An 18578-nucleotide genomic window follows, 5' to 3' on the forward strand; every position below is an offset into this window, starting at 1 on the left:
GCCCACATAAAGGTTTGATCAATTAAAACACTAACACTTTCTTTTCCGTTTTAAAATTCAAATAAACGGTTCCATAAGTTTTTGTTTCAGTCCGTTTTTAAAAGTAGTAGTAATCGTAGTTACTGTAGTTTGGCAGTTTCAATAGTGCATAGAACCATAACTGTGATCTTTTCTCACGTATACTCTATTCAACGATAACAAATCTAACGGGTTGTTGATAACAAATGTACTTTCTCTAAATAATATAATTATACAGCTTTATATCTAATATATTTTCAAATTTTCTTTCTTTTATACATAATTTATGTGTGATGTACTTGTCATGTAGTACCGCACGGTACATATTCATAGCGCTAAGAATCCGTGGATCGGTACTTGATAATTTTTTATTTCATCATTATAGCAACTTGAGTTTAGAAATTATTTGTGTTCCAAGAAACTACTTAGTATTGCAATAAGTACTGTTTGATTGTTTAATGATCGTCATATAAGAGAGAGAGAGAGAGAGAGAGAGAGAGAGTATACCAGTATTATTTAATATAAGTACATTTTACTTGTAATTCAGTATAATAAGTTAGATTTATAGTTTCCATTATATTGAACCTTTTTCCCTTAAATTGCGATAGAATATATGCAGTCAGGGTCCACGTGCTATCCCTGTCAATCAAATCAGCCCGCGAGATAGACCACGTGCTCCTTCCATGATATGGAAAAAATGTCGTTCTAAGTCCGCAAATAGAAAAATAACAATGAAGTATTCAGTGTTTGAAATGTTAAGTTTCTTCATTCTTATACTGCATGCATGAGGGTTGGAATATTAAGTTGTAAAATCTCTCTCTCTCTCTCTCTCTCTCTCTCTCTCTCTCTCTCTTCATCTCTCTCTCTCTCTCTCTCTCTCTCTCTCTCTCTGTATGTGTACTTTTGTGCAATCATTTTAGAATTATAAGAGTTCTATTTGTATGAATTTAATTCATTTATTTTAGATCCATGGTTTTAATAACGATTTCAACACAATGACTAAAAGTTTGTAAAGTTCACGATGTAATAAGATTTTTCGTTAAAATTTCGACGCTATTTCACATCAGTAAAGTTGTGTTTATTCTAAATGCCTGCAAAAAGTTACCGGTATTATCTCATTTATCTTTTTAATCAATAAGGTTTTTTTTTTGTACATACATGTATGTGTACCCGGTAAATAATTTCTTATCGCAAGTTAATACTTTGTGAAATTCCCGCATTTATAGAGTTGCTGAATTGTTCCCCGGATCCACGCGCCGATAGTCTTACGTGTAGTTGTTTGTGTACATATCTACAGACAATTTTGTTTGTTTGTTAGAGATTAGGAAAAATCATTGAACTAACAAAGTAGAAGTAAGATATATTCAGACCATATACACGACGGGTTGTGATGAGTTACCAAACAGGTGTTCGCGGAAAGGTGTGAATAACGGCATCTCGAGTACACCTGTTCAGACGTCCAAATATACACACAGTTAGTTGTAAATTCCAATGACACCTAACAAGACAGACAATAACACCTGTTGTGTATAGAACCCAAGATGAAAGACAATGCTGTGTATCTGATCAGCTTCCGTACATCGCACGAGTGATTTTTTCATGTGAAATCACGAGGCCATTACGAACTATACGGAAATAAAGTTGAAAATTATTTTATGAAATGCGGGTATATTTTTAATACATGTACAATGCATGAATATAATTTAAGAAGAGTTTGTACATGCATTTATCTATAATCTATAATATAAAAGTGATTTTTTGTTTATTTATTGCTACATTAATAGCTGAAGTCCAAATTATTCGAGTCACCGGTAATATGGGGTTGTTATTTACTATAGCACATCAACAGCACATGTTTTTAGAAAAACATGGTCTGAAATGTTTTCTTTTCTCATTTTTAATTGGTTTAAAGTAAGGCAGTAAATTAATTAATAAATCAGAAAGTGTTTACAGATAACAGAAATAAGACGTTTAAGCTCCCGACATTTTAATAGGATCGTCAGTTACAACATCACGTGTGTTAAGGAAAAAAACAAGATGAATTAAATTGATTTGAATTTTGATTATATATTAAATGATTATTAAATATTTTTGGTGGATTTATTTCAATTTATTTAAGAACAAATGAATTAAAAGGTGCCCATTTACGTCGAGTTTTCAGATCACAAAAAATTAACTTCACGTTGACAGCCTCGACAACTTTCTGGGTCCGTGCAACTTAAGTCGACATTCTTTTTTTTTAAATATGAAAAGGATGTATATGTTTCAACCCTTGTTTAGCCATAATTTCTTTATTTCTAAACATACGCTATATCTATCAACGTCTCAGGTAACGATATCCACGGAGTAACACAGTGGCCACGGAGTTACACAGGCGGCCACGGTGCGACACGGTGCTTTTTCTTGAATTTTCCAATACACATACACGGTGTCACACCGTGTGCACGGTGCGACACAGACCGTTTTCCACCGTGTTTTTTACACGGTGGGTGTCGGGATACTCGTGAGCTGTACTGTACATCAGGCGTTGACAGAGGTGTAAGCGAAGCTTGTGTAGCACAACCTCTGGTGAGAGAATGGTTGCTTCATTGCACATTGAAGAGGATTATGGGTATTTCTTTTAACATTTCTTTTGATATGAGCTTTTCTTTTTTCCTTAAAGGTTTACAGAGTTTACTCCAATAATCAAGAATTTGAGAGTATAAGATTAACTGAAACGCTTTCATTTTTTGAGGATGGAAAGGTATGTAACTTATGTTTAACAAATAAAAGCAATATGAACTGCAATTTTTTAATTAAAATTTGTAATTGAATTGCAATAATATTTGCTCAATATTCCATAGTACAGAAATCTATCTTCTGATAAATTTGAGTGTGTGATTAGTTGTTGGTACATGTATTACCTTAAGTTAATCATAATGGTTTAAGTTACACACAGATTCAATAATATATAATGTAGCATGTATTTGTACCTGATTGATAAAAATTTTTGTTTACTACAGTACCTTTTTCTCTAAGAACTCTCTCTCTTTTTGAGCAGTTGAATATTAAGTTGGGCAGAGCTCTAAAGCCAGGAGAATACAGGGTGAAAATTTACCAGCTTCTTGTCAATGATCCAGAGGTATGAATATCGTAAAAAGTATAGAAATTGTTTTAAAATGACCTGGGCGTTTGCATGAATACTATTTGCAAAATACATACGAATGAACATAACACTGAGTATTAAAGCGAAAGAAATTAAATTATTGTTTAGATTTAATGGCATTGCATGCCCAAAGTATACCAAGACCAAGCTGTAACATGGTAGGAAATATTCAATGACATAAGATATATTGTGAGGAAACCTCATCACTGGATATTTTTGCAGGATGTTAATTTGTGCCATTCATTAATGTAGATCAACATTTTCTTTAGGATATTCTTGGAAAAAAATAATTTTCATTCCCTATTCACTTTTAAATAATTTTAAATAAACAGTCATCTGTTATTTATCTTTGGGAAATAGTTGCTGTCTTGAGGGACACTAAACTCGCTATGTCATCATAGCCAGCAAAAAAGTATATAATACATGTATATCATTCATATCTGATTTATCTCATATGTTAATAACAGAGCACATAAAGCAATTCTAGTTAATTTGTTATCCAAAAGAGGCCCAAAATATAGTCCCTGAAGCTAGTACTTTCCCATTTTGCATTCGTTCACCGTTCCCTCATAGTGCATTCACTGCTTACTGTGCAATCAGTTTATTTCATCTCCATTGTCATTTGGAACTCAAACTGAAAGATAGCCTGACATTAATATCACGTTAGAAACAGCTAGTGTGCAAAAAATGAAGATGCATTTAATGATACAATTTATAAAAAGGGGAATTATATAAGAATCACCTAGTCCATCTGTCTGTCTGTCTATGCAATCATGTCTGGTCTATAGCTTTCTTACTGCAAAACATTGGAAGTTCCTTTTACACACAATATAGCTTATATGACCTGAGATTGTGTCATGATCATGATCCAAGGTCATTTGGGCAAGTTCAAGGTCATTTGAAGGAAAGGTACATAATTTGTGTCATCTCATTATCTTTTTTATGGAGAAACATTGAATTCAAAGTTCCTACTTCATACAAAAATTACTTATGACCTTAAGGTGTGTTATTTGAATTTGAACCAAAGTCATTTAAAATGCAGTATCGCTCCTTTTGTATAAACTATCTTTTTTTCCTCTTAAAGCCTGGAAAGTTTCTGATAGACACAATATTTGCCAAAGGAATGTCAGTGTTGGAATCAAAGAAATTGGTCATCCCAGAGATCAGAGAACAATGTGGAATAGATATTCCTTTGGAAAGGTACTATACTTTAATATTTACATTTTCAACTGTCTCTGTCTGTGATAACATTACGAATCAATTTTGAAGCATAAAGCCAAATAATTTTATAAAAGATGAGCTACACAAAATGGACGTGTCTATTAGCATAACCGAAAAATGGTAATGGCTGCGCCACGTAGTAATGCATAACATATATATAAGTAATAATTAAGGAATAAAGAATCATTCTTTGAATATTATGAGGTGATAACTTCAGTCGGAGCATGGTCAAATCTATCATAAAGCCCTTAGGGCTTTATTGGATTTGATCACGCCCTTACCAATATTATCACCTCATATTACTCATAGAATGATTTTTTATTCCTTAATTAAGCTAAATACTCCAAAGCTCAAGGTTTTTACTGTTTCACAAGTATTAATGTTTTTAGCACTCCTGAGTTAAAAATATTGATCAGGACCAACAACGTTTTAGTGAAAAAAGCTACATAACAATATATTTTTTCTAAAGTCATAAATTTTGACATATTTTTAAGAGTTGATCTTAAAATTCTGCTTCAAATAAACTGCCTGCAGTAATCTTGATTATACTTTGGTTAACATCACCTTTTTATCAAGTAAATTTATATTCTCTCTCTCTCTCTCTCTCTCTCTCTCTCAAAATCAATTCATATTTCTTTTAAATTCTATACAATTTTTTAATTCTTTGATCTAGTGACTTGTTGATAGGTCATTTTACCTCCTCAATTTATACATATTCTTATGTTGTCTCTACCTAGTATTAACTATTGCATCACATCGCTGAACGAAGATTATAAATCATTGATAAGATAACTTCAAATTCTTTAATGGACTGTTTAGATTACTAATAAGTCAAAATTAATTTACCACTGTAGGAATTGGGTTTACCTTAAGTTGGCATGGATTGAGAATTACTATACTGTTATTTTAAAACTCAGATTTTACAAAAATAATTTCTTGTAAATTAAGACTGAAGTTCTTTCATTCTTACAATTACAATGTTTGGTGATTCGGTGATACACATGTTTGGTGATTCAAATGAATCATGTATTGCAATGATATTACATGTCTGGAAATGAGTCTGATGTAGTACATGTTGGCCATTTCAAGGTTTATGTGTCAATATATTTGTCTGATTTATGTTGAAACAGAATAATCCAGATTTGAAGAGCAATTCATTTTTATTGTAGTCGCTAGTATGCACATTGAAATATGTGAAAGTTTTGTATATATTTGTGTGACATAACTTATGCAGATGTCGACTGAGGAAGAAAACCTGGAGGAATCCTGGGACAGTGTACATTGATAGCCAAATCTATGAAGACGAAGTCCATATCTTTGCCAACTGGGAGGTCTTTTTACAGATCCTAGATGGTAATATTGCCTCCATTTTATAAAATTGGAATTATTATTGACCAGGGGTTTATTACTATGGAGGGCCCCACTTAATATAATACCCCTTTAATATTATAGTTCAGTTAATATAATAGTTTTTCAAAACAAAAAAACCATTTCTAATAAATCATTGTATTTTACATGGGTTATTATAGTAGCTTTAAAAGTGCACCCCACTTAATATAATAGAAAGATCACGACTGTCAGTTAAGTTTCGCACCTTTTTTATGGGCTAGCCCCTCATGAGTAGTTTGTATAAACACTAATTTCCCAAATCACTTTGAAATTTACGAATAGTGCTGGCCAGACAGGATTAGTCACCCCTGACTGCACATGACTTGGTACTTTACATATGCACCTGTCAAGTGACATTGCTGTATATTGAAGTTCTTTACAGTTTGAATAAGTAAATGCCTCTTTTTAAAGCGCTAAGCATAGCTCAGCGCTTTATTGTCGTTAGACTTCTACTTCCGGTGCATCGAATAACCGCCCCCTATGAGCAGAAGTTTACATCATTTAAACTGGTTAGGGAACCGGTTTCAGGAGTTTGTGCACATTATTGCACGGGCAATTGTGAATCCAATGTACAGGCTATTGTGAATGTAATGTACGGGTCTTACATACATCATTGCAGGGGCTGACACGCAGTGATTGGGAAATATAGTGCGTATACATAAGCTGAAATGTTATATACATATATCTGTTATATACATACAGAAGCTGGGTTAGCGCTTTTCAGTTCTATCAGTACTTTGATTTGTAAAATAATTAATAACAAATGGGATATTTTACATGTCTTAACATTATACATGATGTTCCATTTGATGGTTTGTACTGCTGCAGTTAAACAGCGACAAAGTCTTATATGAATATGCCTTTATTTTATATGAATAATGGGTTAAATAAATCAAAGAAATTATCAGTCACTGTGATTTTGTAGTGAAAATATGCATACCTGATGATAAATACTACATTCTACATATATAGAGTTATACATAATGTATTATATACCGTACATCATTTACATGCCCCTTGGACATACAACAATTCCACTTATTTGCACTTTCCATTCATTTTCTTTGCAGAGGTTGCACATATTGAAATGAAATTTGATATACAGGTTTATCATAACAATTTCAAGGTCATGTTCGATTTTGGTTACAATCGAGCAATTTTCGACAGAGTAATGCCCTTTTGACTCAGAAGAAAAATTCCAATATTTTGCAGTTTCTGTTAATTCTGTTCTTGAACGTTTTGGGGGTGGGGGGTTCAATTTTGACCAATGGGCAAAAAATCATAGATCTGGTTGTGAAGTAAATATGTTACTGACATAGAATTAGCTCGTTTGTTAACCCCTCATGCAGTGAATGTCTTCAGAACTACATGGAATACATGTACATTGAACGAAATTTCATAGGTAGAGTTAAGGTCATAATTAAAAACTGCAAGCTTTCTTTGAAATGGAAGGAAGTTGTTATACCATTCAATGTTGGTCATAACATAGGTGTGTGTTAGCAAATTACCCACATACAAAGACTTTAATAATTGTGGTGGGGTTTTTATTATTCGATAAGTGTCGATGTTTTGTATCCCTGAATTAATTTTCCATGACTTGTCAATTTTATGAGTTGTCGCATCGATTATTTTTAGCTCACCTGAACCGAAGGTTCAAGTGAGCTTTTCTGATCACCCGTTGTCCGTCGTCCGTCCGTCCGTCCGTCCGTCCGTCTGTCTGTCCGTCCGTCTGTAAACTTTTCACATTTTCAACTTCTTCTCAAAAACCACTGGGCCAAATTTAACCAAATTTGGTACAAAGCATCCTTATGGAAAGGGGGTCATAAATTGTTAAAATAAAGGGCACAGCCCTTTTCAAAAGGGAGATAATTGCGAAACAGTAAGTTTAGGGTGCATGTCTTTAAAAATGTTCTTCTCAAGAACCACGGCACCAGAAATGCCAATATTTACACAAAAGCTTGTATATATAGTGAAGATTCTAAATTGTAAAAATCGTGACCCTCGGACCAAAACTGGGGCCCCAGGCGGGGTTCAAAGTTTAACATAGAAATACATAGGAAAATGTTTAAAAAATCTTCTTCTCAAGAACCACTGCACCAGAAATGCCAATATTTACACAAAAGCTTTTATATATAGTGAAGATTCTAAATTGTAAAAATGGTGACCCTCGGACCAAAACTGGGGCCCCAGGCGGGGTTCAAAGTTTAACATAGAACAACATATGGAAAATGTTTAAAAAATCTTCTTCTCAAGAACCACTGCACCAGAAATGCCAATATTTACACAAAAACTTGTATATATAGTGAAGATTCTAAATTGTAAAAATGGTGACCCTCGGACCAAAACTGGGGCCCCAGGCGGGGTTCAAAGTTTAACATAGAAATACATAGGAAAATGTTTAAAAATCTTCTTCTCAAGAACCACTGCACCAGAAATGCCAATATTTACACAAATTATATTTAGTGAAGATTTTAAATTGTAAAAATCGTGCCCCTCGGACCAAGACTGGGGCCCCAGGCGGGGTTCAAAGTTTAACATAGAAATACCTTAGGAAAATGTTTAAAAAATCTTCTTCTCAAGAACCACTGCACCAGAAATGCCAATATTTACACAAAAGCTTGTATGTATAATGAAGATTCTAAATTGTAGAAATCGTGACCCTCGGACCAAGACTGGGGCCCCAGGCGTGGTTCAAAGTTTAACATAGAACTATCTTTAAAAATTTTCTTCTCAAGAACCACTTCACCAAAAATGCCAATACATACACAAAAGGTTGTATACATAGTGAAGATTGTAAAAATCGTGACCCCCGAACAAAAAGTGGGGCCCCAGTAGGGGTTTAGATTTTAACATATGTAGGAAAATGTTTTAAAATCTTCTTCTCAAGAACTATAGTGCAACTGTTTGGGATATTACTATGCATACATGTACATCCTTAAATAATGTAGATTCAAAAAATTGTAACTCCCGGACAATTGATGGGCACCAAGAGGGGTTCAAAATTTAAACATTTTAAAAAACATAAAGGAAAAGTTTAAAAATTTTCTTCTCAAGAACTACAATGTTTTAGTTTGTGGAATTTCTATGCATGCATCCTTCGATTATGTAGATTCCTAATTGGTAAAATCGTGACCCCCGGACCAATACTGGGGCCCCAAGATGGGGTCAAAATTTATTAAAGAAATATAAAGGTAACATGTTAAAAAATCTTCTTCTCGAGAACTACAATGCTTCAATTTGTGAGATTACTATCATGCATACAACCTTGAATAATGAAGGTTCGACAGTTTTAAAATAGTGACCCCTGGACTAATACTAGAGACCCAAGATGGGTTTAAAGTTAAATGTAGAAAATACCGGTATATATGGAAAATGTTTAAAAATCTTCTTTTCGAGAACTACAATGCATCAATTTGTCAGATAACTACGTCAGCACCCTCAAATAGTGTAGATTCGAAATTGTAAAAGCCGTGATCTCAATCTAATACTGGGGCCCCAAGAGGTGTTCAAAGTTTAGCATAGAAATATAGAGGGAAAATGTTGAAAAATCTTTTTCTAGGGAACTATAATGCTTCAGCTTGTGTGATAACTAGGCAAGCATCCTTAAATAATGTAGATTCCAAATAATTAAAACTTTAGCACTGGACTAATACTGTGGCCCCAAGAGGGGTTCAAAGTTTAACATAGAAAGATATATTGAAAATGTTTTTAAAAAGTTTTTCTCGAGAACTATAATGCTACAGTTTGTGATATTACTATGCAAGGATCCTCAAATTGTGTAAACTCTAATGTAGTGGAACCAAGAGTTATCTTTCTTGTGTTCTGTACAGTCTGAGAGTTATTCCTCTTGAAGTGGAACTCTGCTATGTTCAGTTTTTCAGGTTGTGTACGTGCGGTCCCACCGCAGTGCTTCACATTTTCATTCCTATGTTACTATTTATGTTGTTCAAGCCAACCATAAACCTCGGACCATAACTGGGTCCCCAGAAAGGGGTTCAATGTTTAAAATAGAAAAAGCATATGCTACGAAATGTAATGTTACATGGAACTGCTGTTCAGGTGAGCGATGTGGCCCATGGGCCTCTTGTTTTTCAATGGATTTGACTTTTGATGAAATGTCTCAGACACGATCATCCATTGGCAACTTGATGGTCTTTTAGCTCACAGAGAGGAAGTCAGGGGGAGCTTATGTTATACCCCCGGAGTCTGCGTCCGGACCTGGTTAAAGTTTTTGTTGCAGTTCCTGTATCTAAGTTACTACTTGTCCTATCTTCACCAAACTTGCATGGATGATGCATCTGGACCTACTTATTGACTTGAAACACTTGGATTCTGAATCTGGGCCATGAATTTCAGATGCAGGAGGAGGTTAAGGTTTTTGGAACAGGCTAAAGTTTTTTGTGCAGGTGACCTTTGATAGCAATATCTAAGTTACTACTGGTCCTAACTTCACCCAACTTCTATGGATGGTGTACGTGTCTTACGATACTGATGCACCTGACAAACATGAATACTGAATCTGACCCATAGGTTTCGGATGCTGGAGGAGGTTAAGGTTTTTAGAGCAGGTGCCCTCTGATGATTATATCTTAGTTAATACTTGTCCTAACTTTACCAAAATTGCATGGATGATGCGTATTATGATACTGCTGCATCTGACAGGCATAAATACTGAATCTGAGCCATAGATTTCGGATGCAGGAGAAGGTTAAGGTTTTTAGAGCAGGTGCCCTCTGATGATGATATCTTAGTTACTACTGGTCCTAACTTCACCAAAATTGCATGGGTGATGCGTCTTATGATACTGCTGCATCTGACAGGCATGAATACTGAATCTGAGCCATAGGTATCGGATGCTGGAGGAGGTTATGGTTTTAAGCAAACTAGAATGGATGATGCGTATTATGATACTGATGCACCTGACAGGCTTGAATGCTGAATCTGAGCCATAGGTTTTGGATGTGGGATTAAGTTTATTTTTTTGGAACAGGTCACATGTTTTATAGATGCTAGTATTATTTCAAATTTACATGGTTGATTTAACTATGATATAAATGAATGGCAGAGGTAGCTTCAGATGCAGAGCCTATCTCCATTATCAGGGATGCTATAAAAAATATATCTTAGTCATTACTGGTCCTGACTTCACCAAAATTGCATGGATGGTGTGTCTTATGATACTGATGCACCTGACAGGCATGAATGCTGAATCTGACCCATAGGTTTCAGATGCTGGAGGAGGTTATGGTTTTAGAGCTGGTTAAAGTTTTTAGAGCAGGTGCCCTCTCATGATCATATCTTAGTTATTACTGGTCCTTACTTCACCAAACTTGCATTGATGATGCATCTGACAGGCATGAATGCTGAATCTGAGCCATAGGTTTCGGATGCTGGTTGAGGTGTATTTTTTTTAACAGGTCACATGTTTTTTAGATAATAGCTTGCATAATTGGATTAACTATGATATAAATGAATTGCAGAGGTAGCTTCAGATGCAGAGCCTGATCTCCATTATCAAGGATGCTAAAACAATATCTTCTACCTCACTAAAACCTGCTTGAAAGATGTGTTTCTTGTTAAATGATATAACATGATTCCTTTGATATAGTATTCTATGATATGATATACTATTGTTTTATACTATACAATATAATGTCATAATATGATAATGTATTACAGTGAAACTTCTCTAAACCGGCAGGCTACTGGACCGGACAAAAGGGCCGGTTTACAGGGGGTGCTGGTTTACTGAGGTTCAGTTAAAACTAGCCATTGTTAAGGAAATTATGTCTCTGTTTGATCCATTTATAAAAACACAAATTTTACAATACATGTATTGATATACAGGTATAATGCTTTTTGTAACTGACAATAATGAGATCTGAATTTTATTTATATTTATTGTGAAAATGAATGATGAATATTATTATAATTACAATTATAGTTGATATGTAAAAGCATTGCCAAAACATGATCACAAAGATAGAACTCCAACTTTGTACATGTACATGTGTACAAAGTTATATGTCTTTAAAAGGCTGCTTATATCAACTTGCGTTTACATTGAAACTCTGATAAAATATTTTAGTTTTGGAAACATCTGAAATGAAATTAAAATATTTTTTGTGTGAATGTAGAATATAAAATCACAGTAGATAAAACCTTTAGAAAAAGTCTTATCAAGAATTTGTTATCTAAACAGTTTTGCCGATTGTATCATTGACTCGATTTATTGCCGAGTTCTTTACTCAGTGTAGTATAAAATAAAATACAATAACTAAATACTAGTGGAATTGATGAATAAAAAAGTAAAACAAGAATAAACACAAAAAACCCCACAATTTCCCAATCATTTAATATACCAACATTAATTAAACAACCAGTTATAAAACCATATTCAGCACGCGTAATTAACACCTATCACACTGACACTGTCGAGTCGGTATACCTGATGTTTTCAGGTTTTCCTTTTTTCACACCTTCCGTCAATTATAGGGGTGTCTCAGAAAGGGGATGCCTTATAAAGTTGACATAAAGTTGTTATAAAGTTGCCACGTCTCGATGAGCTTTGTAATCTGTGATTACCTAAGTTCTAACTTTGCTTTGTATATCGATCAACATTAATATGATAATAATCTTTTATTTCGTCTCTCTTATGTAGTTTTTTTTTTGTGTAGGTCCAGAAGAGATGACATCCACATCACAGCTTGCTATTTTTGTTCGACGCTGGAGACCAAGCACGTATGAACTAGATCCATTTCAGGAAATCATTCTATCATCCCAGACAGTAGATGACCTGAAAGAGAAGGTACAATTTTAAAATATTATAGAATAGAGCAGGCTTGGGGTAATGCTAAATGTAATGGTAATGCATTGCAATGCATTACATGTTTTCAAAGTAATGCTAGTAATGTGTAATGCCACAAATTTAGCATTACAAGTAATGGTAATGTAATGCATTACTTTCCAAAATCTAGTGTAATGCTGGCATTACATGGCATTACCTTGCATTACTATGCTTATTTATGCATGTTCACATTAAGGTGGAATAACACATCGTCACAAAATGGCTGACCTCTCATCAAAACGACATTTCATTTTATTAAAAGGATTTTATCGAAAGCAAAATGTAACTTACTTCATAGACGAGTGGATAACGTGTTGGGCCTGTGATCCGTACATCCCAAGTTCGAATCCCGCATGGGCTTTTACTATTACTTATATACAAGTTTGATTGAGGAAATGCTTAGGACTCATCTAATATTGAAGTTCATTCATACTTGGCTAGCCATGAACTTACGAATGTCCTGTGAGTGACCCTTACTAATGACCTGAACCAAAGTCTTATGATGAGGGTCAAGATCAAATACTGTGCAGGAAATTTATGGCTGCATGGGCATAATGGCTCACAAGCCCCAAAAAAAAATTCCTTTTTGATACCATGTTTATTTTATTCTGCACTCATATATTAATTATACCCCATGTAACAGATTTTGCCAGGGGAATAATATTTTTTACCTGTCCATCAGTCCTGTTTTTTTATAAGTGCAACTCCTCAAAAACCACAGCACAGAATTTATTGAAACTTTGTAGGCATTAAGGATACAATGTGTAGATGTGCATAGTACCAGGAAATTCTGATTTTCTTATTTTTCTGGGAATTTCAGCCTCCTTTAACTAAGAATTTTGGTCCTATATTGAATATAGTGCTAACCAGTTTATAAGCGCAACTACTCTTAACAGCTGCACAAAATTTTGTAAAACTCGATAGGTATTTAGGACAAAATGTTTAGATGTGCATATTAGGAGTTCCAATTCCTTAATTTTTCTTTGAATTTTAGCCCATAGGAATTCAGAATTTTATGATTGACAAAGAAATAGATATGCAGTTTTTATCACTTTTTTTTTAAGTTATGCCCTTTTTCAAGTCATTTTGTGAATTTAATGCATACCCTGCCATTCATTATGTGAAGCATTGACAAGTAATGGGGGAGCATTGGGTATGTGAGCTTACTCACTTTTTCTTTCATTTTCTTTCAGATCTCTGTTTTAAGTGGAATTCCAGTAGAGGAGATTGAATATGCAAAGGTAATTAGATATTTTGTTTTTCGTAGGTCACCTAAAAAGGACAAAAAGATTTTGTGAACCTCAAATTCCTTGTCGCCTCAATGCCTTTAGGATTAAATCCAAAACACCTTTTAAAATTGTACAACTTTTAGCTCACATAGATGATAAGACTAAAGGTTTATATGTCAAGCATTTTTTTAACGAATTGTTTTTGTCCTCTCTATTCAGGCATCTCAGCTTAAAATATGTATATTGAAATGGCTTATTTTGAAATTTGGCTTATTTTGAAATGTAAAAATCCCAGTCTCGTCTCTTTATTTTCTTTTCATTAAAATAACAGTTATATCGAAATCGACTGTTGTCATGTTTGGTGATTGTAATTATACCTGACTGCCAAAGGCTCAAGTGAGCTTGTCTGATCAAAATTTGTCCATTGTCTGTCGTCATTGTTGTTGGTGTTGTCATCGTCGTAAACTTTTTGCATTTTTACCTTCTTCACCAGAACCACTGGACCAATTTCAAATAAACTTTATACAAATTATCATTAAGGGGAAATCAAGTTTGTTAAAATGAAGTTCCACACTATGTATTTATCAAAAAACTTCTTCTCCAAAACGGTTTGGCTAGAAAAGCTAGAACTTGTGTGGAGGCATCCTCAGATAGTGATGATTCAAATTTGTTCAAATCATGATCTCCAGGGGAAGGGTGTGGCGGCAATGGGGGCCGGGTCAAACTTTTACATAAGAATATATAGAGAAAAATATTTTAAAGTCTTCCTGTTCAAAACCAGTAGTCTAGGAAGGCTTTAACTTATGTGGAAGCATCCCCAGGTAGTGTAGATTATGTAGATTGGTATCATGTTCATGTGGACACTCTGGTTCAAGGTTTCCACTCTTGTTGGTTGCAGCATCCTGACTTTTGTCAACACATGAGCATCGTTTCTACAAGGCTCTTGCTTACATGATACAAGGTAGATTAAATTAATGCATGTTATCATCAATGGAAATTAATCTCATTTGTTTGTCATGTAGGGTAGAGGGACATTTCCCTGTGACGTTTCCTTGCTTGAGATTCACAATGACCTGGACTGGAGCCCTCACGTGACCAGTCTGAACTCCTGGCCTCTGTATATCTGTGATGACGGCTGTGTACTCTACTACCGGTAAGAATAAATCAGTCATACGTTAGAATGAATTATCATGATGTAATCATGAGCTTATATTGGTAATCCATGATTTATTAAATTGTAAAAATATGCAGGGTGTTTTACTAACAAATATTCATCAATGAACTGGTATGATTTCATTATCAACCTCAAGATAATCAGCAAATTCTGAAAGTTTATAATGGGATTGAATATCAACCTTTATTTCTGATCTCCTATCATTCATTATGCTCTAACTACTGATACATTCAAGTTACAACAATCAAGGATTTTGATATCCATGTTAAAAGTAATCAGCAGTGAAGTTGTTACCATTTTTTGTTTGAAGCATTTTTAGGATAAAAGAAATCTAAATTATGTAATTTATGATCATACCACCACTAGGGTCCAACAGGTGGGGCCAAATATGCAGAAAAGGCCTAATTTTCAAAAATCTTCTCTACTTCCACACCTTTTAAAAAACCTAAATGCAATGTTATGATGTCCATGAAACTCTCTACCAAAATTGTGAAATTCATGACCCCTCGGTCGGATGTTCAATATGGCATAGTAAATCTTCTCTTCTCCCATATAAATTTGAAAAAAACCTAAATGCATATATATTATGATGTTTAGTATGGCCATACTAACACTGTACAAGTTCTTAGCTAAAATTTAAACTTTTTCTTTTTGTATTTCCTTATTTCTTGATATTTTTTTATAAAACCTGACACACTTTAAACTCCTTTTTTATCAAATTGTTAGATTTTATCATTATTTAGAGCCCAAGACATCTTGTTAGCCTCCACAAATGTCAATGAATTCACAGTATAAATATGTTTCATACAAACAGTCATATATTGTCAGGGGGTGCAAGATATCAGAGATATTGAAGTAAAAGTATACACCAGTACTTATTTAAAGGCCGGGGCATAATCATAATTTGAGCAAAAAATTCTCAAAATTTATTCTTCCTCTTTAAATGTTTATAATGCTTTACTAAGGCATTTCTTATGTTTGACCAACATTTGAATGTCATACATTAAGATATAATGGAGTTACAGAGCTCACAATTTTTTACTATCTTCATGTAAACAAGTTTTGTTCCATATGTTTTTGTTTAAAATTCACTGTAGTTAAATATAAATGTGAAAGTTCTGTTTCAAGCACATTTTTTTTATATATAAACACAATAAAACATTATTATTTTTATTGTCACGTGCACATTCAATTTTGTTTTGAAACTAGTATGTTCTACTCAGTACTCAATATGTTAACAAAATCATGGCCCCAGCTTTGTTTACATGATAAAGAATCTTGGCTCTGTATCATTTATATGCCAACAACTGACACTTATATTTTGGTTGATATCATTTAAACACATTTATGGAGCATAATAAACATCAAAATTGAAAAAAAAGAGAATAATATCAGCACAAATTGTTGGTTTGGGCTTCTTGTTTACATTAACCTATCAATGACATTCAGGTGGTCAATGAGATACTCAAGTTTACTAGCTATATACACTGCATATTGCTGTTCTTGAACGTTTATTTCTGTATGTCATGTTGCTTAGCATAATTGGATATCAAATTCACCTTAAAATAATGTACTAATTAAGATGAATGTTTACATTTTTAGAGATAAAACTGAAAAGCTGGCTGATTTATCAGAAGAAAGAAAGAAAGAACTACAGCAAAAGGAAAATGCAAGGTAGTTATAAATTGCAAGCTGTGATGAAGTAAACTATGGGATCAATCTTTTTTAACAGTTATTATAAGCAATAGAAAATCAAAAAAATTACGAAAGATATAATATTGAGCGTCTGACTTGAGTTCTGGTTTCAAAAAAGATACCATTCCAGGCATTCCTAAAGTCAAACCCTAGCAGCAATTAAAAGGCAAACATATTTTTGTCCTGACAACTTTTGTGTGTTAAATTCTTATGCAAAAAGAGTCACTAATTTTACCAATAAACAAACCATACGTCTTCAATTTACAAAGCTATCTAGGGTGGTGAATGAATTTCAGAGGCAAATGTTGGATCAAAATCTTTTATTAAAAAGTGAAAGGAATTTTATGGATTAGAATATTTCCACAGAATGAGTTAATGAGTCAGAAACTAGCAAAAGATTTTTGTGCACCTTAAATTTCATTTATTTTTGCCTTGATATTATAAAAGTCTAGCTCTACCAACTGTTAAACCAAATTTTCCTGTAGAGCTACAGTTCTCCACATTGGGTTTGGTCATAATAAAGAAGTATTTATATTTGGTCATTAAGGTTATGAATAATACAGGGTTCAAAATGACCTCGTGTCAGAAGGTTCAAGACTTGTAAATGAAAATGTGACTGACTAGTAAATATGTATGACACAAAATATTTTAAAAAGAAATCTGAATATACATCTTAATTTGATACAGTTTTTAGTATTTCTTTCTTTTTTGTGAGTTGGCACTAATCTTTGCTGACTAGTGCTTAAAAAAAAGTTAATTTGGAACATTGCATTATAACATTTTACATATACATTAATATGTCTTTTCAAATCTGATGAAGATCATTGTCAAATACCAGTATTCTATGTATTTTTACAAATATAATGGTGTAAATATCTTCATGTTGTTTTAGAATGGCTAGAGGAACTGTGCGATCATCATACTCCCCACGAAAAGAAAGAGCTCTGAAAATCTACATGGACGAATCACCAAGTTCTTGCGTCAGCAAAAACCCTCCTGATTTAGACTAAGAACAGAGTTGTTTTTTTTCATTTTGTTGTAACATTATATTGCATATTGATTGCCTAATGAGTTACACATTCATAAAAAATGTTTGTGCTCTTCATTTTTGATGTGTAATTTGATCTCATTGGTTGCATCTTTTCATGTGATTCTAAAATTAGAGACTACAATACCTATAGCTATTGAGTGATAGTAAATTAAATGATGGATATTGTGTTGACTGTAATCTAAAGAGGTATTACACTGTTGATGTTAAACAATTACAATTCAAAATTTACTTTATGTATACAAAATAGACTGAAGTATCAATATTTGCAATTGGATAAAATATGGACATTTGTGGCTTCCTCTTTCAAATCTGTAAAAGACTTGTTGATTTGATTGAATAAAAAAAATTAAAAAATAAATCAAGGTCTGTCTTAAATTGACTTGTTTCTGAATTGGTTTTTAGCAGTGAGTGAAATGGAGAACATTAAATATAGTAGTGATTATTCAATTATTGTAGGATGCTTTTTGACAACTGTAAACGTTAACAGCTGAAATCTATAGGGGAAATATTATATTTTGTAATCGTACTAGGGTTACATTCTTATCTGTGGTGTGATGATCTTAAACTCTTAGGTTGTGTTGAGTGATTTGCAGATGTATCAAAGATTACAGAACTCACCGGGATGAAGCATCACCTTTATGAAATCACCTTTATCATATTATATGAAAGTCATACTAGTAGTTAATGACCTTTATTAAAATATAGCATAAAATGTGTGGTTTTACACAATTTTGTAAAATATCATGTTACAATGTTGTACCAGGTTACTAGTATATGCAAAGAACTATGTATGGTTTTGGTTGAAATCT

The 18578-nt window shown here is 33.4% G+C and overlaps 1 protein-coding gene across 1 annotated transcript in view; it reads left to right on the top strand.

Annotated features, from left to right (window-relative positions):
• LOC128185767 (ubiquitin carboxyl-terminal hydrolase 47-like) overlaps window positions 1–18144 on the top strand; it is a 76177-nt gene extending 58033 nt beyond the window's left edge. Inside the window, exons 26-34 of the mRNA XM_052855428.1 lie at window positions 2681–2761; window positions 3059–3139; window positions 4248–4363; window positions 5619–5737; window positions 12451–12581; window positions 13814–13861; window positions 14872–15002; window positions 16626–16697; window positions 17611–18144. Of these exons, the coding sequence (XP_052711388.1) occupies window positions 2681–2761; window positions 3059–3139; window positions 4248–4363; window positions 5619–5737; window positions 12451–12581; window positions 13814–13861; window positions 14872–15002; window positions 16626–16697; window positions 17611–17728 (897 nt within the window). The 3' untranslated portion in view covers window positions 17729–18144. The remainder of the gene's footprint in view (window positions 1–2680; window positions 2762–3058; window positions 3140–4247; window positions 4364–5618; window positions 5738–12450; window positions 12582–13813; window positions 13862–14871; window positions 15003–16625; window positions 16698–17610) is intronic.
• Window positions 18145–18578: the final 434 nt, after the last annotated feature.

Source organism: Crassostrea angulata, chromosome 5 (assembly GCF_025612915.1).
Source record: "Crassostrea angulata isolate pt1a10 chromosome 5, ASM2561291v2, whole genome shotgun sequence".
NCBI classification, from domain to species: Eukaryota; Metazoa; Mollusca; class Bivalvia; order Ostreida; family Ostreidae; genus Magallana; species Magallana angulata.